Genomic DNA, 26,430 nt, shown 5'->3' on the forward strand with positions numbered 1-26,430 from the left:
ACAGCGATTACGTGTAAGCATAGATAGAGTTCGTTATTTAAGTCGTTCCCACGAGACATTTCGCAAATGCGATTCAACGCCTTAGAGACAATGTTGCCATAGCATAATTGCCGTTTTAATATTCGACAACCGACTGTTTTTGTGAACAGTTCTGCGTAGACCGCATCCATGATGGTCGTCGACTCATAAATAAAATGCTGCGGAGGAAATCGAACGAGAAATTTATAATGTATCGTTAATGTAAGTCTCTATTTTCTATTTATAATCTCCATCCTCGAATCTTCGGGGATCAAAACCAGACTTAGACTTTTTCTAAAACATTCGATGCACATTTTATCTATAGTTTTCATCCGAATGCGCATTGCATCTCCTTGTGAATAAGCTGCTGTAGTGGCCATTTTGGAATGGATATTTTAGAAGGAAGATTGCTACAGGAAAACGAAAATATAACGGTTCGGGTTACTAGTCAAATTACTCTTGCAAAAAGATTCCGAGTGCTTAAAGTAGATTATATTTTGATTCTACTTTTTGTTTTATCTTGTGTTTCGCCGTTCAGATTCGGATAGTCATTTAACTTCACATTTTCGAACTCATTGTAAAAAAAATGAAAAAGCATGAGTTGAATAGAGCGTTTCAGTTCGTTGCGCGTTTTACGGAAACCGCTAGCCGGATTTGTTTTTACGAAGCTCGCGTCATCAACAATGCATAGTAATGAACTCTGTTGACGGTAATACAAATAAATAGTCGTTGGTTTATGTCGAACGTTGCATTTTTACGTTGCATTCCTTGCATGACGCCAGCTGGCGGGCAATGTAACTGAAAGCGGTCTATTGATTGTGCGTACAAATTATATGTATACAACTGCACTGCATTTATCCACAAATGTTAGATTATGGGTGGATTGATACAGCACCGGAGCAGATAAACAAAATCCAACCGAAATCGAATAAGTGATAATATTTTCATGCGGAATCGTTTTCAATTTTCTGAATCGTCGTCGCGTGGATCGAGTTTTATCGGTAACATCTCTCATGGAACTCTATCAGCGACGATAATGATAAATGATCCCGAAGTTTAGGGCAGATTCGATCTGGAAACAGCAGCAACATCGTGGCGTCTTCTAACTGTAAATATTACTGAAACAACCAACGCAGAAGACGAACGAAAGAACCGTTAAATCTCGGGAAAATCTGACAACATGAATAATGGATCCGTAAACCGACGGTTCGTAATAACGTTTTCGTCAATATTTTTCAATCATCAATTTTCGACAATCTGCGAGATCATGATTTGCTTTCAGTACAATTTCATATCAGAAAAAAAGAAACTACGAGGTGAATTTGAACGCATCGTGATTTACACGGGCGTTTCAAATTTTATATTCTGAACAGCTTTTCTTCTAGTTTAGATTATTACGCACGAATTGAAAAAAAGCTTTTTTCACTTAAGTAATTTTCTTGAAGCGTCTAAACAAATTGATCGTTTCACTCGGAAAAATATTTTCCGACGAAAAAGACTTCGTATTTATTAGTTCTATTTCCAATTAAATCGTAGAGTTTTTCAATGAAATGAAACTCGTAAGTTAACATCTCTTTGAATTGACGTCATTGTTCACACATGATGTATCACTCCTTCGGATCGGTTTACATCGAAAACGTCATTGATTCTTGATCAAATTTCATTATGAAATTAACACTTATATTGTACAATATTTTGTACAGTTGGGCTGTGTTCGGTCACGGTCACTTCTAGTAGCCGAAACGCACCTCTCTTTTTGCGCATGCGTTAATAGAGTAGATTGAATTCTTATTTTAAGACCAGATCCCAGTTCTATTGTTTTAGAGAACTTTGAGTCGAACTGAGTCCTGGACTGTGGAACTGGGTTCAGAACTGTGGAACTGTGTCCTGTAGTGTGGAACCGGGTTCAGAACTGTGGAACTGGGTCCTGTAGTGTGGAACTGGGTCCAGAACTGTGCCTGGAACTGGGTTCTGAACAGTGGAGCTGGGTCCACAACTGTGGAACTGGGTACTGAAATGTGGAACTGGGTTCTGTAGTAGTTCTGGTTTCCTACGTGTGCTAATGATCCAAAGAATTGAATAATTAGTTGGTAAAATCCGTATGAAACATCCGGACACGAATCCTACAATCCTGGGTAAAAATGTTACTCGGAGATCAATATTTGAATTCAAACTCTAACCGCCAACTAACGAACAGGGTGCTGGAAATGGAATATCGTTGTTTCATTTCATCCGTCCTGGGATAAAAATAAAACCACAGACAGCGCGCAAAAAGTGAGACTCTCTATTACTAAAAAGCTACCGCTGAATCAGAAATGACGCTAACATATACTTATAGAATACATATTACATTACATATAGACGTATGCTTGAATATGCATTGGTTTATTACATTTTAGTATAGAATGGCGACGTCACTCGTATGTTGTATACGACGAGTCTCATCCGTTACATTTATGGTTTCATCGATACGGCTATATATAGCGAATAAATCAATAATTAGCAGGCTCCGGCTGCTACTGGCGGTGCTGCAACAACAGCACCACTGTATGTGCGTGTGTATACTGTTACTGTTACTGTCGTTGGTTTTTATATCGGTTTATGACGATAGTGTGCATTATATACTAATCGTCAACATAATGAGCTACGAGCCATTTTCAGCGTTGTAGCGCTTATATTTTACAATGATTTCTAAAGTACGAATAACATTGATCGGTTTTTTGATGAGCATCTGGAAGGCTCGTCGATTTGACGCCATTTTCCTCGATACGATTTGCTACCGGTTTATGTGTAAAAATGAAGGCCCGCGTGTAAAACGCAAAATGAATTTCTTTATTAAAAATCAGAAGTTGTTTGTGAAAAAAAATCGACCGCAGCTCCCGAAACCTAACCCATACCCTTGCCTCGAACCTGGGGCAATTGGCTTTGAAACCCTGAGCTAGACCACTAGACCACTGAGCGCTAGTAACAAATACTCCCAACTGTCAAATATTGACAGAGTTTGAAAGTTTGTCTGGTCAGTGCGGTGGCCAGTCAATCTTGGTGATTCTTTGCACTATTATTCTATGATTACAGTATAAGGAATATTTTGTTTTGCAATCTCATAATGAACTACAATATAACATGAGATTGCCAGAGACCCAAAAAATCCATTGACAATCGACTCGGATCGTGTTGTGTAGTGACTGGTTTTCAATAATTCTTTACAAATATACCTTATCATTCTCGGACCACACAAAGTTTCTCATCCATATTCTGAAAAAGATAGGACGCAACTTATTTTAGGTCATTATTACCACTGTCAAGGGAATAAAATACCAACACGAGAACGCGATATTAAATGATGAAAATGCGCTTGTCTCGCTAATGGAAATAGATTTTCAGGTTATCTGACCTACTTATAGATTTGATAATCAATACACGTTGATTTCATGTAAAAGATCGAAACGAATTTTATCGTATAAACCAAAACTGTATCGATCTTGGTTCGTTGGTCTAAGGTGTGTCGAAATCAAGAACGAATCGAGAATATTTTTTTCTCTCTTTTCTAGGGCTGCTTTCTTGTATAAGCTAACTGTTGCTTCAAAACAGTCCTTCATTTAATATGATTACATTTTTAATGTATTTTCTTAATTCATTAATTTTGTAAAAATGTTACTTGACAATAAATCATATCATATCAACGACCTTTTCGAACAAAAGATCTCCAAAAGCGTTTGAAAATGTCCATAAGTTTATTTTCATTTGTTGTATATTTTCTATTGCTTTCTACAACTTGCAGTTCGAGATAAAAACCTATTTTGAATGCTTGTTTATTCTTTGTACTTAAACTTGAAAAAGATATTTTTTGCAAATACAGAGAATACTGGATGATAGCGAATATTGAGAGATAGATATAGGCAGGATTTGTATGATGATCAGTACCGGTGTTTGACCTTTGACCACTAACTCTCACATAGCTGAGTGAATTAATGATAGTCCGTTTCACTATGATTATTATGTTTCCACATCGGCTTCATCAATACTTCACCAGTAACTCGATGTTTGGTTTGTGACATGGCCGCCGCCGCTGCTACTGTTGTGGCTATACGGCTATCAATTGGAATATTTCATAAGTCTATCGTACATCAATAGGTTATTATAATAATAGCTTCGAGTCATCACAAAATCCGGAGACATTAGTCGAATTTCGAAATATAAGCCCAAAACAACAAACCGCGTAAAACAACAAGACACCTATACAATTAGATAGATTATAATCTTTTCGTCGTTTGAATTAACGGTTTCCGGTTTAGAATTCATGAAATTACCAGACGAGATTTTCAATGGTTTTGTATTACCCTTGGTTGTCTCGTAGTAGTTGGTTTTTTTTTCGTGCTATGCAAAAAATACGCGTTTCCGCGTAGCAGGAAAACCGGAGAGGATGAAAAGCTATAAGTTGAAATCAGTTGTTTTATCATTTCATACTTGGCATATTCGATTTGTTGTAATTACGTTTAGAATGTAATATTTCAACATTTTCATTCGGCATAAATGATGCCTCCAAATAGGTATATATCAAATATATACCAGCTTTTATATAACTAATGAGACAACTTGAACTAAGAAATATATCTAATTTCATTCGGCCGGGGCTCACATCTTAGAGTACGAGCTACTTTCTGTGTGACGTTGAGGGAGAATTCTCCGTTAATAAAAGCGAATCTAATATCGTGTATAATTGCGATGAACGCTAGCTACATGTTCGTACGGGTCCAGTGTTTATATAACCAGACTCTGATGTGACGATGATCATTTTGCTCAATTTGCGCCAACGACATAAATTCACAGTGCAATACCAGCAGCATCAGCAGCAGCAGCAGCAGCCGCAACACCATCATCGTGTGTCAATATTGAGTTTGTTTTGTCAGTAAAGCTCGTTCTCGTCGCTGTAGCTAATAATTCATTAATTAATAAGGCGTTGTTTGCACCGACCTGTCTCCGATATCTATATTTATATGTATATATACATGTAGGCTATACCGTATTGCCATACACATGCGCCGCTACTAGCACACCTCTTGCTGTTGATTGATTCTCTCAGTTACAGGCTGGCTCGGGCTGGCTGGTCGCGCCTGTCGTTCGTTCTCACTGCTTTCGACCCTCAATTTAGTCGGTATTTTCATCGTCACGGCGGATCAGAATTCGGACTCTGATATATATATCGCGCGCGTTAAATCGATCGAAACGCCGAAACCTCTAAATTTTTCAACGTCGTTGTCGTCGTCGAGTAAAGCAATACCGCGACCGGCTCTGATTGGCGGGGTCTGAACGCTGAAATAAAAGCGCGTATGACTAGTGCGCATGAATAATGTAACCGAACCAACGCGGCCAGCATTTACAACGAGCACAGAGAGAGAGCGAGAGATGACGAGCTGTTACCGGCAACGACTAGTATGACTGAGATATCCACGGGCCGCCACCATCAAAGCAGCAAACAAACGTTTATGCATTTACTATACGCGATATGTCATCTGGACATATAGGAATTGCCATTATATCATATACACATACGCATATATCTATTTAGCAGTTTAGTTGGCTGGATTTAGCTATAACTACGGGCATGATTCGGATTTATATGTACTCAGCTGTTTTAGAATTAGAACTTGTAATGATTGCGAGGGAATAATTACTATAAACTCGATTCAAACCGCGATATTTTTGTGACGGTTCATAGAGACATGTATCGTAGAGATATCTATTCAGAAGTGTCGCAGATTTCGTGGTGATGCGACTCGAAAACTCGTCGTGTTGTTGTTAGATTTTCTGGTGTGTAAATATCGTATTAAAACTAACCGATCAAAATGGATTCTTTTGCTAGGATGGCAAACCTGACGGCGGACGGGCATGCCGGGGACGGTAGCAACATGCAAGACAACTCCCTCCGCTCTGTGGCGAAAAAGAACGCTACCCTAAGTCTTCCAGGGCTCGGTGTCAACGGTAATCGCTCCCTGTTCATCTTTAGTGAAGAAAATTGCGTCAGGAAGTATGCCAAGATCATCATCGAATGGGGATATCCTTTTACGTACTAAAAATAACACATTTGTTTCTATAATGTTTAACGAAATCAGTTCATTAATCACCTTTTACATCCATATTTGGATTTACATTTTGAAAAACATTGAGACTGGAAATGATTATAATGAGCTCTGGATCGAGGCCGTGCAGTGTCAACAAATTTGATTTAGTCACTAAAAATGAACTGATTTTTTACTGTATATTCATAAGTATATATATTCAAATCAACATCTGTTGAACTGGGCTTGTTTGAATGTTAATGTATATTTTTTTCAGATGTAAATTGATATGTAGGGTTCCGTCGTTCTTCTGTCGTATTTTGTATCATTACGAACCGGCCATGATGATGAATATAGCAGCTGGAAGGCCAGCAATCGTGTATGCTCCGTGTAACAAAAACTACCGCGACACACAAAAAAAAATCTATCCAATTTAGATAAACATTATTATGAAGTGTAGTTGGCTCAACTAATTACGTGCCTTTGAAAATTAGTTGTTCCGGTACTATAGTTCGTCATATGAAAAGCCATCCATTTTCTAGTTAGAATCGTTAGAACTGAAGAACGCTATACTTAGATGTCAATATCGGTTAGGGTATTCAAGGCGTGTCTGCAAGTATTATTATTGGATTGAACGTTTTTGCGACGAGATTTCGTTCTTCTATCAGGAATAGAAGCGATCAAATAAGAGATTTCCATCACCAAAATACAAAGCGACAAAATTGAAAAGATCTAAATTCTCTCTCGAGTGGTGGGATTGAGAACATTACAACGCTGTATCGCAAAAATCTAAATACGTTTAGTTTCTGATCGATTTTGGATGTTTTATGCGTTCAAAATGTCCAGATGTCGGTCTAGCACCAAGCACGTACATACGCGCATGCATTTAACTGAATTAAGATTTTCCACTGTTTAAAGCGCATGTGTTTATATGCTACACAATATATTAGTTTGCCATATTGCTGTAATATTGATGCAGATATCATGATTATGTAGCTATTGCTTGTAGACGCGATCATCAATCCCCCGTATAGCTGATATCTGCCTTATCGAAGATCAATCACTGATTGGATGAAATAGTAGACATAATTCTGCCCGCGGTTGCCATGTTGTCCGGCTAGGAGAAAGACGTACTTGCAATTTGTTCCGTTGTACGAGAAGTCATTTTGCTCATCTGAAAAAAATGTGGCAACCGTTGTCGCATTAGGGACTCTGTTGGCGATGATAAATGGTACCGAAGGGATCGGTCGGTTGTCTATCATATTGTCAAATTTCGTCTGATATTAATAAGAGACTTTCGACGATTTATGATGACGTATCGTGGTTATTAACACCTGTATCTACCCCCTAATGAGACATATTCATCACGCCTTCACGCGGTACAATCTTCAAAATCTCCGATAACCAATAATATCTGTTCTCGTGGTGTAGCTATACTATACCGAAACAGGGAGTCCATTTATTACAGTATGAGACCTCAATTCATGCGATATTTTGCGTGAATCTTGGAGTGAATACCTCCTTAGGGGCTTCGGCCACACAAAGTGCACAACCATCGGCTTGCCGAGGTCCTTCGTTACGTCAAAATCAAAAGAATATTGTATATATTACTGATATCATCAAAAATATATCCACTATTTTGATATCCAAAAATCGTGGACGTCAACTGAATATATTCGATATTGCATCGAGTTCTTTGCCTCAAGTTGAATCATGAAAAAAATCACCAGACTATGAAATTTATTGGATTTGAATTTTGTTTACCACGCTTTGCGCAATTCTTCTAATCACTATTGAACTGATATAAAATCGATTGTTCAGCCCGCATCCACATTTTCCGCATTTTTTTGAGCCAAGTCGAGACCTTAATGAGGCATTTAATCCAGAATTTAAGCGAAATATCACAGGAAAACAAATCTCATTAGTTATTAATTGAAGAACTATAGTCCTTCTTTAGGACTACACCCATCGTGAAAGACGATCATAAAAAGTGAATCTCAGTTGATTGAATTTTAGTCACTGTTTCCGTATTTGATCCGTGTATCATTCATCATTACGAATAAGAACAAGAAAAAAACTAATTCCACAACTGTGAAAAACCATAATCATAATCACGTAGTCATTCCGGGATAAGTCTGAATGTCTCTGTGTTGATGAATTGAAAACTCAAGGAATACATAAAGATAGGATATCTATATGTATATATATATATATATATATATATATATATATATATATATATATATATATATATATATATATATATATATATATATATATATATATATATATATATATATATATATATATATATATATATATATATATATATATATATATATATATATATATATATATATATATATATATATATATATATATATATATATATATATATATATATATTTGTGCATGCCATAAATGATGAATAAATATGTATTGGGAGGGATGCACCTGTGTCGTTTGGCGGTTTCAAACGAATGTTCTATTTACGACAGCTGCGACACATAAAGTATTCGATTATGAACCTACACCCATTTCAGATTATCGTAGTTGTCGTGATCAGCCGCCATATATTGATACGATGTGCTGATTTATTTAACTTCTCTGCCAAACATGTTACAATTGTAAACCGCGCTTATGTAATATGTAAATATTTCATTGGGAAAAATACATGACGTTGTAACGTTTTAGTAACGACTAAATCATATTGCCCATTGGAGATGAGTTAGACATGCGAACATCGAATGAGGAACCTCCAACCCTCTGTGGACAATCGAAGATTCCACCGATAGCAGGCGAGGATCCACCAGATTCGCTAGTAGTTACTCGAATTTCCGCAATTTCGTCTGCATTTCAGTTAAAACTGAATGAACTTTTTCCTAAATAAATGAATTATTGATGAAAACTGCGCCAGTCGCTTGGTAGAAAAAATAATTAAACGTATATTTGGTGGGACGTGCGATAATGTATTTACTCGGGAGCCTATAGATTCAGTTTAAAGTTCATTGAAAATCAAATTTGACTATGTAAGAGTACGTGTAAGACTGAGTGCTCGTCACGCCATCTGGTGGAATAGCTGGTTTTTTGGCTCCTCATTGGCTTGTGGTGATAATGGATGACTGCACACTCTACGGGGAACAGGCTGGGTTCGAATCCCGACAGATAGCCGGCAGTTCCCCGTTGAGTTAAACATCTCAAATCGGCGATTGCGTGCATCTATTCCACGGTGTAATCATTTGCATTCCCGATTGGCCCCCGAGAGATCAGTGTCAATATTAGTGATATTTCAACTATGATATATCAAAAGTTGAACACGTGCGTATATAACCGTTCAATGCCTTGAGCTGTAGTAGGGATGGATCAAAATCGATATTAAACTTCGACATTTCTATCACGGATATTTGTCCATTTTTGTCCGTGTATAAATGCTGATAATTCCGGGCTGTTGAATTGGCTTTCATTTTCATTTCGTTCGCAATAGAACGAACGGTTATATGGTCGTCAAGGATTTCGCTGTCGGTTGCCAGGGTGTTCAAACGTCGATGTGACACTTTAATAAACAACATCGCGCTACTGACGATCGCTGCAGAGTATTGAACTGTAAATTCAATCAGATTCTTATAATTAAACCGTTCAATTCGATTCTTCAATTTCTATTCACATTTTCTGCGACGCAAGAAATTCCCCGAATCCTAATTATATTTAGTTTCGCAGTTGGAAGTAATCAACAATCTTCTGCATAAAGGCTGCATTTCTGAAAATCAGCAACTAATCGGAATTACATAATTGGAATTAATCAACGATCATTCTACCGTAACGCAAAAGATTGCATACGACTCCAAGGTGATTGTGGCTCCGTGGCCTTAATGTTCATCTCCAACCATTATATGGATAAAATCCATTCTCATCTAACATCCAGCTTCCATGGTAACCCTATCCCACTCAATTATACTGAGGAGCAACTCGTGTTATTGACATATTATAGCCAGCCACTCGCAGGAATGATGCTTCAATAGTCCGATATGATGGTGAAGTTTAAGTGCCGCCGACATGTCACCTTTTCCGTCGATTTCATTAATGAAAAAACTACGTCAAATATCAATGTGTACAATAAACTTATCAAAATTTGAGAGAAAGTGATTATACAAATTGTACTCAAAGGCAGTTTTCGATAGCATCAAGGGAAAAAGGGAAAAAATTTCACCAAAATTACGTCTCCTATGCGAGATGCGTGCGAAAAATGTACCCAAATCTAAACCTAACCCTAGCACGACTCGAACCTGCGGACTCTGGCATGCCAGCAGAATGTACTAACCACTAGACCACGGAAATGCGGTGATAAGCTTCGTTTGTAAGTTTGTCTGGTTAGTGCCAGTGACCATTTTAACTGCAGTGACCAATCAGGTTGGTTTTCAATGATCCTACTCACTCCTTCATTATCTAATCGCTAGGGATTCATCGCCTTCGGTGAGGGGTGGAAGTTCGACTTAACGCCTTCTCAACCGCCACATTTTATGTAAACGAAATGTTAGTCGTATTCGTGGAAGTAGTTTATTACGTAATTGGAATAATCATCAAAATATTATTACTGCTTTACAAAACAGTTGTTCCATCGAAAGCGCACAATTTATAATTAGGTTACATTCATAGTTTGGCGCGAAAACATGTCACGATTCATATGATATACTTTATTCCGTAGAAGTGTTTTATAGCAAATGGATCGTCAATAAACTGCTGTATATATGTGTTGTTAGCTAGGCGGAGCGGAATATTTTTATAACCAGCCTGCGCCACTGTGAATACAGGTGCTGTTTAGTTGACTGTTGTTATAGGGTTGATGTTGACAGATGGGTTCGTTAATGGATCGCTCGACGGGTCAACCCGATATCCAATGACTCCGAAAGAGATTATATTTGTGTCTTGAGAATCGTCGGCAAAAACTGCGGTGGATAATCCATCGGGTGCGGCTACTCGGCTCGAGCGCATTACTCTGATCGATTCTCATCGTTAATCAATTATCTATAAGAAATACGTTGTTTACGCTTTGACATTAGTGTTATTCAATTTTCCACGAACAGATGATTCAGTTCTGCCAACTCAGGATTACGAATGGGGTTATGCGACGCACAAATTGCTAAGACCTTCAATAATAAAATGACATCATTTCCATACTTACCAAACAAATATACACACATTTACAATATAATTGTTTTATCTTCGAAATTTCCAATATTTTCGATAAATTCTTTGTAACTTTTGAAGATATTTGTCTCTGTATCGTTAACTAAAATGTTGTGGTCAGTCAGAACCTTGGCACAGATTCTATATACGCTTTTGATCGATCAGCGAGTGCTTAATATATATTTCATCGTTCTCTAAATTCATAAATGAACAAATCCTCACCACGATTCAACTCTTATTATTAATGTTTCTGCTCTCTTTCGAGAGACGAATTCATTATGCTTTGAGATGTTTTGTAGCTAATTTTAGTCGTCGCGATTCAGAACACGTCCAGGTACCTCGTGATTCTGATTTCGGTGTGTCCCGATACAAATATACGACAACAGTCATTTCTTTTCTACCATGTTGTATCTATGGTAACGGATAGAATGCCTGGTACGATGGATGTCCCCGTGCTATAGTGTCATCAATACTCTCTGACTGCCACACGAAATACAACAATGTTAGCTCCCGTTTTCTAAGTCTATTCTATCGAATATGTAGTAATTCGACAATACTTGGCGGTGGTGATATCGGTATCTCGAAAACTGATACATTGCTGACACTGATCTCTGCACTTCTAATCAATAAGCTAAGATCTCCAAAACTTAAAGATTTTTTTATCATCAAAATACAGACTGCGTGACGTCTTTGCAGTTTTAGTCCCAATCCCTGGACGAGAGAGTTTGAAATAGAAATCGAAATGAATAAGCTTTGTACATGTGCATCAATCGCAAACGTGTAAGCATCGTCTCCCACGGGTTGAATATCGCCCGGCTTTCGATCCATATTCTGCATTTTATCGTTTTCTCTGTACATTAACCATCAAAGGGAAAAGACAACATTTAAAACGTCGTTTTTACGTAAAGTTTGCGTGTCGTGCTTTCAATACATTAGCAGGTGATACGCCCCCGGGCTATTCGTTCTTAAAACGCGATTCTTCACTGTTACTTCTGAAAACAAAACCACCTAATTTTAAGGAAAGTTTACATTAAGATTTGTTCATCGGTATTAATCGGTATTCATCGGTAATCCATTCCGCATTCGGCGCGAGGTTTTAGAATTGAAGTTAATGATTAATCCTCCAGTTAATATGATTCGTTAATAACGTGCTGTTAATCAGATCTATTTTCTAGTTCATCGGTTATTTTGTAAAACAGCGCGGCAGAGATTTGAATGGATGAAGATAAGATACAGGTCAATTCAGTCCTTATAGTATAGTTACGGTAACGAGGGACAATTTATAATCGTGCATCGACCCGAAGAGTGCTGGAAATACCCGTAGCCTCTCATCTTACTCGCTATATTCATCAAACACTCAATTTCAAAGGGATAATTGAGGTATTTCACGTCACTAAGTACAAGTAATCGTACATTAAAGGGTTTCATTGCGAGTAGATTGGATTAACCGAGGTCTCTGAACTAATGCGCAAGCTAATACGTTCAGGGATTTCTTTAGCTTGTAATGCGAAATGAATTAGATGCAGTAATAGTTGTAATATACCGTAATCATTTTTCTAAATATTGTTCTTGCTCTGAATCTGAATACGATTCTTTGCAATATGTTTGATATATCAGTCAACTCTCTCTCTCTCTCCCTAGAGTGCCTACGACTACACTTTGCTAATTTCGCGCTTATGCGGATTTATTTCAAACCTCTACCGTTCAAAAAGAACTTCTCGACTTAATCACGTTCATTAGGACGTTTAGTCTTCGTACGGAATAGGCACAATTATATCAGTAGAACGAAATGAGAGGGGGAAAGAGAGATGAGAGAGAGAAAGAGAGGGAGCGATCAGAGAGAGGGAGCGAGAGATATGAGAGAGGAAGAGGGAGAGAGAGGAGCGGTGAGAGAGGAAGCGAGTGAGAATTTAGAGAATCCGTTGCCATGGTTATCGCATATTCCAGCACTGTTGATTTGAGCACCGAGAGCAACAGGAATCACCGATCGGTGGTTAGCTTAAAGCCGAATACCATTTGCACGCATTAGAACTACCGACTGTATACATGTATATATCAGCTCAGCAAATTACGATTCGAACAGCTTTACCCTATGATAATCATATATATCATATATATATATATATATATACATATATATCCTATATATACACGTCGAAAAATATTTTTAGATGGGTGGACGAAAAGAGATTGGTTCATATAAAGAACTTCGATCAAATATGACTCGTCACCAGTCAATCCTTGTTTCTGGGAAGAGCGTTAGATGCGTGTTATCGGCGTCAGTCAATTTCATGACATGCCTCAGCCTCCTCGATCGCAAAATCGATTTTCGATAATCAACAAATAATTGATTGGACTCAGTGAACGACGGGTGTGTATTGTTTATGCTAATATAACATGGGGAGTGAATCCGATACATTTTTACGTTGTTTTTGCCTTCGAGCAAAGAAACTGCGATGCCAGCGTTTTCTCCAGGGTTCTCTTGTGATACACTGGCAATCAAAGAATAGTTGATTATGGATATTCATACTCTGTTTATTTATGTATATGTGTACGAAAGGGGTTTTTCTCTGTCCGTTAGAAGATGTGAATCGATTATTTTGCTAAAAATATACGTGTTATAAGTTCAGCTTGCAAACAGCATACCCTCGACATTTGCCATCTATTTTCCAAGTCATAGTCTTCTCTAAAATTTCATTATATTCCCCAAACATGAATTAAGGTTCCACTAAGACAGAATTCATGCGTTATATTTGAATTAAACCATGTTTTTTGGCGTGAAAATTCTCGTAAGTTAGTAGTGTAAAAGATGGCTGAATCTTCCCTAGGAAAAAGATCGTAGATTCACTTCCGCCTAGGAAAAGTCAGCGTTAAGAAGAGTGTCATTGTTTATCGGTCTGTTAACAATCATCATTTTGATTCATGATTTTATACGTTTTTTCTTACGTATCTAAATAATACCAGCTCAATATCAAACTGATGAATGATAAGACTTTTAAAACAGTCACATTTAACTGTTTTTCGGCATTAAATAGTGCGATCTTCATAAGCACGTGTCTCAAGGTCGACGCGCTATCTCGTGTTTCAAGTTTTCGGCGCTTATTACCGTTTGTCTTGAGTAACCGAGACAAGGCAATGAAAAGGAGAATATGTTTATTAAAATGATAACCATTTTCCATAAAGTGACACTCTACATGTCGTCATTGGTCAACGAAGAAAGAGACGAAAGAAGAAAGACGTAAAAATTTTAATTTGACCAGGGCGCAGGCAGCCTCTTCGACCGCGTGGTCGCGTTTGTCAGCGTCAAAGAGTAATCCATGACGTTTTTGTTTCTTTGAAGACCGCGTTTTGCGTCTGCAATATATATTAGAATCTGTCAAAAATCGGCAATTGGCCGCGGTAATAAAAAATTGCTTCCCCCTGCAGACCTAACAAACGTGCCTGTTTTCGAAATTCCATTTCGATTCCTGGCGTTCCCATTGAAAGAAATACAAAGCCCACGTTTTAAGATGTACTTAATCATTGACCTGTCAAAGTTATTAATCATGGGCTAGCAACAATTTACCTTTTTTGCCCTTGCCCACCTTTTTTATTGAGGGGTTCGGCTGGTTATAGGGACATCTAAACTGAGTGTGGTTGCTCCATAGGCCGACAACCCGGCTTTGAAGGCCATACCTAATCCTAGAACAATGGACAAAAATAATGACATAGAAATGCATGAAACGATGAGATTATATCTTGATATTACAGAATGAATGATTCTTGTTCAATCAATTGTTTTTCTTAACTGATATTTCTACGCCGTTTGAATACATGGTCCTACTCACCATCATCGCCAATTGTATCGTATTAGCACTGGAGCAACATCTAGCTCATAATGATAAAACTACATTAACATTAAGTCTGGTAAGTACTTGACCGATCTGTGGATGAAATTCAGTGTTTTCATTTTTAGGGAAGGCCACCCCTGTCATTTTAACATCTACCCCTCTGAAAATCAACTGCCCCGGTTGAAAAATTGACCGCCCCTCGACCAGAGTTGATGCTGAAGTGGCACATAGCTGCCGATTGCGCCATAAAATTTAGCTAATATTTCAATATTTTGAGAGAACCCTCCAAACCTTCGACCAAAAGCGTTGTAACTTTGGCTAATGCATGTAAATAGCCCCTCTATATTCCCCACTTAATGGCGAACACTGGATTTTAACAATTATCGTGAAAATTAGTAAAATAGTCCTTGAATACGCTGTCGATTCACCGTCTTTTCTAAATTTGTCGATTTTCTTTTTTACAGGAAAAAACGGAAGCATACTTCCTAGGAATATTTTGTATAGAAGCGTTACTGAAAATAGTCGCGTTAGGATTTGTATTACATAAAGGATCATATCTTCATAATATTTGGAACATAATGGATTTTGTAGTCGTAGTAACAGGGTAAGTAGAAACCCCCGAGAGCCAGTTCCGCAGTTTTATGTTCAGATTTGACTCTTAAAGAGATCTAAAGAAATGAACTATTCTAACTCTTTAACGGTTGAATTTCACCAATAATCATTATTAATCGGGCCAGTTTTGATTTGTTTCTACCGATTCCGGAATACTGGTGGGTCCGTTTCAACGGATACGCGCTCGACCTATTTTGGAATAGCAGTCTGTAAAACCTGAACGACCGGCAGAGAGTTTGTAATCTCTGGAATTGTTATAACTAAACCAGAAAACGTTTTATCGAAAACCTACCTTTATTTCAAAACTAATGACAGAAAACTAGAGTGAAATTTTGATTATTGATATGATGCAGTGAGTGGTCCATCAGTTGCCCACCCTAGAAATGTGTAAAAGAGGGTATCACAACTATTGAAATTTAAGCCTATTTCATCGCTCAAATTTCACAGACATTTCAGTAACACAAAGTTGATTGTATCCACCATCTTGAAGCACCAGCACTAACTATGATTACCACTTAATCCTAAAATCCAACTGAAAGTCCTGTAGATCCCAACTATTTAAACTGAATCATCGTCAACCCTACTCTATGTAATCTAGGCCTACAGAACGTCCTTCACTGGGAACTGTGTTTCGATATAGTGCCCTCTGCTACGATGAAAGTTTGCCTTGTATACAATGTCTATGTGGTGACCGCAATTAGTCGTGGTGACCAGTCAAGTGTGGTGGTAACTACTCACTTGGCATAGAGCCTATTATTCTCCGATAACTTGTCCGGCCTATTGCCTGAAATTTTCACTATTTTCCTAATACAAGGAATAATGATTTTTTAATACATTTTTCAACGGCCATTCTTTAGAAGGGCTCATATTTCACTAATACACATGGCAAAACTAGAATATATAAAAAAGATTCAAAACATAATTTTTTCAGCTCATAGTATCAACTTATATTTCCGCTTTGCAAGTTCAATTAAGATGTTAGAAACTCATAAAGTGCTCATTCAGGCGTAGAGGGTTCACGTTTTCGCACAAGTATAATTTCATTTTGACTTCTTAATCTTTTGTCTACTAGTGTTATTATTTATCAGAAAACCAAGATCAATTGTTATTATCCATTTTAGAATTTCATTTATATTTCTGTCTATTTTTGACTAACAAACAATGTTTTCTGTGGGTCGTTCAATTGATTTTTAGTGCCGTAGATCGAAATAAACTGGATTAATTGTGTTTTCGTTATTTAACCAGGTTATTAACATTTTTTGTTCCGGGGTTCGATCAGCCTGGTGCTCGAGCCCTCAGAGTGGTTCGACCATTGAAGTTGGTCACCGGGTTTGAGAGTAAGTCAGATAGAGCTCGCAGTCAATTATTGCATCACATATTTAGAGATGAGTTTTCTGCGTAGGTCATACATATGCAGCAGTATATGCATTATTTGTTAATTATGTTATGGCTTTACAGCTAGATAGATAGACCCCATCAATATTTCAGTTGATTTTTTTTTCATCACTAAACTGTAAAGTAACATCTCTTCTATGATTGATTTACTAGGATTTGGTATTGTATTTCCCCGAGCTCGCCGGCGGGACAACACGCGCGCTACTACAGGGTTTTACGCGTGTGTAAATTATTGAAAAGGTTCCACCGTAAGTCGTGGTCAAACTTGTGAAAGAAGAAGTGGATGAACCGGGTTATTAGCCGCATTCACACCATTTAGAACGGTCTAATTAGAATAAATTTTGGGGTAAATACTCGTGGTGACATCTTGTGGGGCCAGCGATAATTATCTGAAGCCATGTGTGTGAACTCGCACTCTGATTTGGCCCATCTCACGGACGGACTCACATAGAACGGTCTAACTAGTGATAGTGTGAATGCGCCTATTGTCTTGAGCTTGCATCTGATTCAGGGGCGGATCTAAAGGATCAGTTTCATAGTACTTCCGATCTTCTAATTTTCCTAGGCCCGCCCCTGCAGCTTTTCACCAGAAAAAAATCTTAGGGTGGAAATGAATTCAACCCTTCTACGAAAAAGAAAAAAATATCATAATCTTGTTGCTATTTGATCACTTTTCAAAATACAGTTTGTTCCAAGCATCGAAGCATGCTGGAGCTCATATTGTCCATAGGGGTGAAGATGTACGTTACAAGTCTCGCGCAGTAATTAGCAATTTTCAAGTAAAATCCTCACAGCGTATATAAGACCGGTTCGATCTCAGAAACACAAAGATTTGAGTATTATTACCCTCTTATATATTAAGAATGGTATTAGTATAAACGGATAATGTTATCTATGCAGAAGAAGAGAATCGGTACATTTTATATATCGATATTCTTCGTATGGTTACATTTTATAAAGCATATAATACCCAAAACGAGTAGAACATGAAAAGAGACACAAACAGTTGAAATTGGTTTCTATTTTGGCTGAGAGATGAGAAATAATGATCGTTCATTTTTTGGGGGTTTGCTATTATAGATTTGTGATCGTATTTTGTATGATATAATGCATGCTTGCTTTAAAAAGGCTCATTCAGACACGTGGATGCAACAGTCAGTAGTAAATGTGTGATGTTAGGACAATGAAGGGCATCGTTTGATGATACGGTTTTGAACTAACTCTGCTGTGTGTTTGCGCAACATCCTCAAAATTATCCAAATCCTTTTTCCTTTAGGTTCATAACCTTATTTGCAAATAATCAGTCCTCGTTTGATTTGAGAACACTTCGAGCGGTCAGAGTGCTGCGTCCTCTAAAACTCGTCTCTGGCATTCCAAGTACGTATATATGTATATACTAATTCTGGACGTTTTATTTTTGAATTTTACACGGGATTCACAAACTGTGCATCTCATTTTTTCTCACACCATTCTTTAAATATATAAATATATATATATATGATATGATAGTACAGCATTTTGAGAAGTTGGAAGATCTCTAAATACATGTGATAATTGAAATGAGACCATTTCAATCGACGTTTAGAATTCTGTGTTCAACTAGTATTTCTAATGCTGTTCTATTCTACGCGATCAAACATTCCATGAATGTTTTCAATCGCACTCATATTTCTAATCTTTCCTATGTTTTTTGTCGATATACTTTCCCTCTGTGTGTTTTTCTGCTTATCCTCTCTTCGGTCTCACTTGTCTGTCTGTCAATAGATTTCATTTTCAGAAATCAAATCTCTGTAAGTATTGATATAAGTCTGATTAGCTGTAGCACTGTCATTCAATATCGTCTAACAGTTTTCTGTTTTAGGCACTGGGTATCGATTAATAGATATTTCATTGTTGTTAAATTGATCATTTTCCTGAAATTGAATTTGATAATGAGCTCTTCATCGACAAAATGAAATAAATCAATTCATTTAAGTTAAATTGCTTCGATTGAGTACTACTATTACTACAAAGGAAAATATCCGTGCCCTTAAAAATCTATTGACCTTTTCTTATGAAGAAAACGTAATATTATCGGGTTCTTCCTATTGCAGGTCTTCAAGTGGTTCTGAAGTCAATCATTCGTGCTATGGCCCCACTGCTCCAGATCGGTCTCTTGGTGCTGTTCGCTATCGTGATATTTGCCATTATAGGTTTAGAATTTTATGAAGGAAACTTCCATTTCACGTGTTTTTTGTGCAGTAGTGACCGTAAGTATAATCAAAATACTTGTGAGCTAAACAACACAGGCCCCAGCTATATCGTCGAGGCATAGCTTTAAGAACTGCTTATGGTTGACCCATTTTGCTGCTATGATGTCTAAAAAACTTATAAGACCAGTCTAAGCTTATTTTGCTCCAATAGCCAATATATCAACTTATGATTTATCATTCAAGACTGTTTTTCGACTTGTTCACGACTGCGCATCTGTCAGGGTTCCTACGGGTCCTTAAATTCCTCAAATACCCTCAAATTACCCTCAAATTCTGAGTTGACTGATCCGTAGGAACCCTGAGTCTGGAGGCGCAGCCGTTAACCCTCCTTCCGAACTCCATTCAATGACTGCGTTTAACATAACCGTATTTTCATTTCTTTTCCAGCGAAAAAATTTGATACGAAGGATGAATCAAAACCGCGGCCTTGTTCACCTACAGGTGCGACGGGTGCGTTTGTTTGCACGGAGGGTAAATCCGAATGTAACACGTACTGGGTCGGACCTAATTACGGAATAACAAGTTTTGACAATATAGGATACGCAATGTTAACAGTGTTTCAGTGCATCACAATGGAAGGCTGGACTGATGTGTTATATTATGTAAGTTCTGTCGCAGGATTTCTTATTTTCCCGAACGCAATACGGATTATTCAAGTCGAAATGGATTATCTAACGTCGCAATAATGGATTATTACGTAATTTAGTGTTACTCGATTTAGGCAACTCGCCGAAAGAATGTTCCTTTCACATTTTCAGTCGTCATATTCGGCATTTCCCGAGGGTGGCCACTTACCTGAAAATATGGAGAATGTCCGGGAATTCCCATTTCTTTAAAAAAAATCAGGGAATTTTATAAAAATGCTGAAAATCAGAGAAAAGTTAGGGAAATTTGATGAGATTGCTCGATGGATCACACAGTCTATGTCTTACGTATTTGACGGTGTTAATTGATTGGATTCTTAGCAGATCAAGGCAGGGAATAGTCTGGGGAAAGTCAAGGACAAATTATGTCAGATTTAAGTGGCCACCCTGAACCAGCCCCTTATCAAGATAGTCATTACCAAGATTTGATAAATATGACATTTCTTTTCTTCGTTTTTCGGTAAGGTTTGTACGCTGTTATTGACCTATAAGGTTGTGTGTTGTCTCTTTAGACAGATGATGTTTATGGTCAATCTACAAATTGGATGTACTTCATACCGTTAATCATTCTGGGCTCATTTTTAGTCCTCAATCTCGTTCTGGGCGTTTTAAGCGCGTACGTAATTTTGTCGCCATTCGCTCGCTCGATGCTTGTGCGCAGGAAGTGGTTTGAAGCTGACCGAGCGTTAGATGTACACTTCAACTCGTATCCATTGTTTCTCTTAAAGCCTAATGCACAGATATTACCAATGTTCTGGACACTGGGCCCTTCTTCCACTGTATTCTGAACACCTTCCACCCAGTGTCCTGAACACCTTCCACAGTGTCTTTCTACAGCTTAACATTATCTAAGTCTTAAGTTTAGTTATCCAAATGATGGTTATCAAATCATTATTCAAAGTCAAGTATCCCCAGGATATCGCAAATAGGATCTGATTTGGACCTCTATGATATACATAAAAAGCCCATGTTGTTCCCTTACGATATTTCTGTGCATTAAGCTTCACATATCCTGGATCTTCACCAGGTTCTTTCCAATGGAACTGTGTACATCTTCCGTTCAAACTAAGAACTCTTGCGGCTTGATCATATGAATTTTTTGTATATTCTTTTTCAGACCGATGATGCCTTAGGGAACGGCTTCAACTGGTTTTACTTTATTCCTCTTATTATACTAGGCTCCTTTTTTATGCTCAACCTAATTCTTGGTGTGTTAAGTGGGTAAGTTGAACACACTGAATGAATCTTATGTCATCAAGGCCGATCTTAAAACAAAAGCATTCTCCCTTGGTAGGGATTTAAACCTGCATGGCATTGCGCAACTCAGTCATGACATGAAACCCTGCCCGATTAGCCCAAGTGGGTAGGTTAGCCGCCTCGTTCAGGCATATTTCACGGACAATGGAATCACCCTACTAGAATAAAAATACTATTTCTGATCGGCTAATAATGACATGATGGCTAAGAGAAGAAGTACCCGCGCACTCGTGCTAATCATAGAGGTTTTTTTGTCGTGGCAGATTGTCGCGATGCTATCATGTTTGAATCCCTGCCGAGGCCGATCTTAAACAATATGAATTCCTATCCATATCTTTCACTACAGCTCTCTATATTTTGTTGTATAGATGCGAAACTCGCCTGAGTCTGTTGCTGATCGAAGTTCGAATTTATTTTTAAAGACTTGCCTTATTTAGCATCTTTTGAAGATATATTTAGCTTGAGCCTTCGTTATCATAATTTTGCTCGACTTGCTATCAGCGATGAAACTTATTACGGCCAATTTATTCCTTTTGCTATCAAACGATCTAAATTTAAAAGATTTTTCTATATAAAAAAAAAAAGTTGTGGCGATTGCCGGAAGTTTACTTTGAGCGTTTTGTAATCGCGTTCGACTGATGAAAATCTTACAGAGAATTCGCGAAAGAAAGAGAACGAGTTGAGAATCGTAGAGCGTTTTTAAAACTGCGTCGACAGCAGCAAATAGAACGAGAGCTGAACGGTTATTTAGAGTGGATTTGTAAAGCAGAAGAAGTGATATTAAACGAAGAACGAACAACTGACGAAGAAAAAATGAAAATCATAGAAGGTAAAAAAAACTGTAATAATATGTAGAGAATCCCACAAAAATAACGAAAAAAAAGTCAGAAAATGTTTCTTTGTGCTAGTAGTTTTATTCGACGTTTTGACTATATCTAAGACTAAGTCATCGTCTGAAATATAGTCCGAACGTTGAATAAAATTCCAGCTCAAAGAAGCAAAAAATTGGCTACTCCGTGAAATTGAGTGCTGAAGTAGATCAACTTACATTCGTAATATCAACCGCGATAAAGCATTCCCAGATCGTTAATGTATGATTTTGGTGCTACAGAGAGTGTGGCTGTATATCAGTGGTTAGTTTTGACTAGTTCCACGACAAAATGCAGGATCTTACTTTCTCAGAAAACCCTGGTATATGGCGGAGTCAAAGGGGTGGACTATGTGCGCATCCATTGAAGGGGGTTCTAAAACTGGCCACTTTCTCTGAAAATAAAAAGATCTTGTGTACATACTTGACAAGCTGAAAAATTTCAAGATATGCATCAGATTTATTGCTGTCTTCCAGACATTCACTGGTGTTTACTATTTATAATAACTATGCGAGTTTTGATGAATGTTTTTTAGCTCGAAGAAAGGCAGCGATCAGAAAAATGAAACAAATCAAAGATGGAAAATCAACTCAAGAAATAGATAACGAAGAAAATGAGGAATCATTGTTTTCAGATATCAGTAAGTTGATGTGTAAGAATGTGTAAAATCAATGATTGGACTTTGGTGAATTTGAGGATTCGATCGGTAATTTTGTTTTCATTTTCACAGACAATCCATATACCCACACGGGATTCGGGCTTAAATCAAAGCAAAAAACACGTTGTGGCGTTTGCTGGAGAGCTGAAAAAAGGTTAAGGTAAGAGACAAACATCTTGATCATCGTCACTTCATAATTATATTCAACTACGTACAGTCGTTCCTGGCCGAGTGGTTTAAACCATCAGTCACTGGTCTCTCATTAATCCACCATCGATCGGTTCAAATCTGGTGGTAGCAGAGTATTTGGCTGCTCCACCTAACTCTTGAGAAAAGAACCTGCCTCAAACTTACTAATACTGCCCTGAAATGTGAGTTTGATCTCATCTCCCTTTCTCTCCACTCACTGCTCCTCCTTTTCTCTCTCCCTCCTGCCTTACCTCTCTCTCTCTCTCTCCTCTCACTGCCTCCTCTCCCTTCTGCCTTTCCTCTCTTCCCTCTCCCTTTCTCCCTCCTGTCCCTCTCTTTCTCTCTGTCTCTCCCTTTCTCCCATCTCCCTTTCTCTCCTCTCTTCTCTCTCCCTTCTTACTTTCTCCTTCCTGCCTCTCTCTTTCTCTCTGCCTCTCCCTTTCTATCTCTCCCTTTCTCTCTCCTGCCTTTCTTTTTCCTCGCCTCTCAAAGCTAATTGAAATGATTTGATACACGCGTTACAGTCATGTTGTAACCTGTTTTCTCTAGCTGTTCTTGCTCTTTACATTTGTTATATTGCTCTCTGATCTTCATTGGTAAGAATTAATACCAGTGCACACTGACACTGACACTGACACTCACATACGCAGACACGTCAGTAGTGTTCATTGTTACCATAGAAACGAGACACTTATAGCGTGTGGATATATATATATATATATATATATCACTACAGCATCAACGACTTCAGTCATGTTTTCATTCCAAATTACAACAAATTCATAAATAACAAGAATATACCCAGAGTTGCTGCCAAAACTGTTCCTGATTTCGAGCATTTTGTTACTATTTTGTCCCGAGAAATACTGATATTATTTGTTCAATGTGTTCAGAAATATGTAAGGTGTTACTCAGGGTCTCAACCTTGTTTAATTTGAACATTTTATTTCATATTTCTTCATAGTGTTACTAAAAAAAAATTCAATTCATTACTGATAATTGTAAGGGAGTTAGTCTTAACACGCGTGAAATAGTCAAATAGTGAAATCACAAGAAAAATTCACTATCATAATTGACATCTTCATAAATACCACGATAAGAATAAACTTAACAAATAAAAACTCACAGTTTATGCGTTTATTGTCTGATGATTATTAGTCTGACACTTTTGGAGTTTATCTAAACTCCATCATCAGAGAAACTCCACCGTCATCAGATGATGGAGTTTAGATAAACTCAACATTCTAACCTCGATTGTTACATATTTCAGAGTAATGGTGCGAAAAATGGTTAAAAGCCAAGCATTTTATTGGATCGTCATCATGCTAGTATTTTTAAACACTTTATGCGTAGCCGTAGAACATTACGACCAGCCTATGTGGCTCACTAAATTCTTGTGTAAGTAGTGGATAAAAAGATGTAAAAAGTGTATTATCATTGTCTTAATGGGAAACCAGTTCCGCAGTTGTTGGTTTGACTATCGGAGATGGACCAATTTAAACTAAAATCAAGAACTGTTGAATCTGATGAACCTAAGTTGATATAATTCAGTTCTTTGTAACCATTTAAGTTGTTTTATTTGTTTTACAGTCTACACTGAATACGTGTTCCTGGGCCTTTTCTTGGGAGAAATGTTCATCAAAATGTATGGTCTCGGATTCCGCCTGTACTTCCAGTCTTTATTCAACATGTTTGATTGTGGAGTAAGTATCCAAACTCGTTATCAGTCTGATTGTGAAGAAATTAAGCTGCTCCACAACAGCGTACTCCGCTCAAGTCAGATCTTTCAGGATGAAATCTTTCCAACTTTGCAAGCGATAGGGTCAGATAAATGTTTTAACAAATTTCAGAATCAAACGGTATAATCAGTTGAGTTGATAGGATCCAACTTGAGCACAGTCTACTGTTCATGCATTAACTTTTATCAGTTTAAATGTATACCAATATGTATTATTTACAGGTTATCCTAGGTAGTATATTTGAGGTGATTTATGGACAGATTCACGGTGGTTCCTACGGTATATCAGTACTACGAGCCTTGAGACTGCTGAGAATATTCAAAGTAACAAGGTAATTATATCAACGATTGACTGGATTTCCCCGGGCTCCAGCTATCCCACCAGATAACAATATTCAAATGATTTTTAGATTAACTTTCTTTCATCTAGAATTTTAGCGGCCCACATCAGCAATTACCCGGTAGGCAATTCTCATCTCAGGATAAACCTAATTTTAAAGGCCAATTCCTACTTGTTATTCTTTGAATTTGAGAAGAATCCTTTTTTGCTACAATAGTTGATGTCCTGCTGCACACTAGTGCACCTGGTGGATCCTTACTTGCCACAAGTGAAATCCTTGATTGCGGCAGTAGTCGATGTCCTACTGCACAATAGTTACACCTGGTGGATCCTCGATTGCCACAGTCGACCTCTGAATCCTGATCGATATGCGTTTGTATATTTCAGATATTGGGCGTCATTGAGGAATCTGGTTGTGTCACTGTTAAACAGTATGCGCTCCATTATTTCCCTGTTGTTTCTTCTGTTCTTGTTCATCGTCATCTTCGCACTTCTCGGAATGCAATTGTTCGGTGGAGAGTAAGTAGACCAGTATATAGAGAGGTCCTGGTAACTTAGCCAGCAGTAATAATCAGTATGTTACTCATCGAATGAAATGTTGGTGATTATGTCTCAGTCTACAACATCGGGATTCTTTAAGATGACCATTAGGATAAGTTGAAACATTGAATAAAGTACACTAACGCAATTCAAGGGAACATTTTCAACTATATTTTCTATTTCGTTCTTAGTGTGGTGGGATTTTATATTATCTTTACAACACAGACTCCGAGTGTTTCGTCGATGCTTATATTCAAACTGTATATTTTTTTGCTCAGGTGGAATTTCCCTGATGGTCGACCCGCGATGCACTTTGATACATTCTCTATGGCGTTACTCACCGTATTCCAGGTAAGTCTTCTATCCAGTTCCAACAGTTGTGTCGGTTAAAATTTGACTCTACAGTCGTAAGCATATGCAAGAGTTTAGTCAAATCTAACCATGAACTGCCAAACTTGACACAAATCTAAAAGATTAAAAAACAGAAATTATCGAAAATCAAAAGACGGTTTTCGATTCTCTCAATTGTGAAGACACCTCAATATCTATTCTCCATGTGTTGCTGTGGGCGTATAACTTCAGCCTGATTTACGACATGAATACTGTATTTCACTATGTTTTGTTTTTTGTAACAGATATTAACCGGTGAGGATTGGAATACAGTGATGTATTTTGGAATACGTTCTCGTGGTGGTATTGATAAAGGCATGATTTACAGCACATATTTCATCATCTTAGTCATATTTGGTAACTGTATCCTTTTCTATGATCTCGTAATGATTTGAAGTTGCAGCAGCGGCGTTGTCTAAATCAGACCCCGTCCCACAGTTTTGACTAGAGTTGAC

The 26,430-nt window shown here is 37.7% G+C and overlaps 1 protein-coding gene across 1 annotated transcript in view; it reads left to right on the top strand.

Annotated features, from left to right (window-relative positions):
* The window catches only part of LOC141909380 (voltage-dependent calcium channel type A subunit alpha-1-like), a 129,623-nt gene that overhangs the window by 36,045 nt on the left and 67,148 nt on the right, over positions 1–26,430 (top strand). Inside the window, exons 3-18 of the mRNA XM_074799827.1 lie at positions 5,882–6,073; positions 15,062–15,167; positions 15,556–15,695; positions 18,375–18,475; positions 19,192–19,347; positions 19,738–19,952; positions 21,112–21,215; positions 21,905–22,080; positions 22,656–22,760; positions 22,851–22,938; positions 24,238–24,365; positions 24,558–24,670; positions 24,928–25,037; positions 25,433–25,564; positions 25,864–25,936; positions 26,221–26,338. Coding sequence (XP_074655928.1) covers positions 5,882–6,073; positions 15,062–15,167; positions 15,556–15,695; positions 18,375–18,475; positions 19,192–19,347; positions 19,738–19,952; positions 21,112–21,215; positions 21,905–22,080; positions 22,656–22,760; positions 22,851–22,938; positions 24,238–24,365; positions 24,558–24,670; positions 24,928–25,037; positions 25,433–25,564; positions 25,864–25,936; positions 26,221–26,338 — 2,057 coding nt within the window. The remainder of the gene's footprint in view (positions 1–5,881; positions 6,074–15,061; positions 15,168–15,555; positions 15,696–18,374; positions 18,476–19,191; positions 19,348–19,737; positions 19,953–21,111; positions 21,216–21,904; positions 22,081–22,655; positions 22,761–22,850; positions 22,939–24,237; positions 24,366–24,557; positions 24,671–24,927; positions 25,038–25,432; positions 25,565–25,863; positions 25,937–26,220; positions 26,339–26,430) is intronic.

Source organism: Tubulanus polymorphus, chromosome 7, assembly GCF_964204645.1.
Source record: "Tubulanus polymorphus chromosome 7, tnTubPoly1.2, whole genome shotgun sequence".
Lineage (NCBI taxonomy): Eukaryota > Metazoa > Nemertea > Palaeonemertea > Tubulaniformes > Tubulanidae > Tubulanus > Tubulanus polymorphus.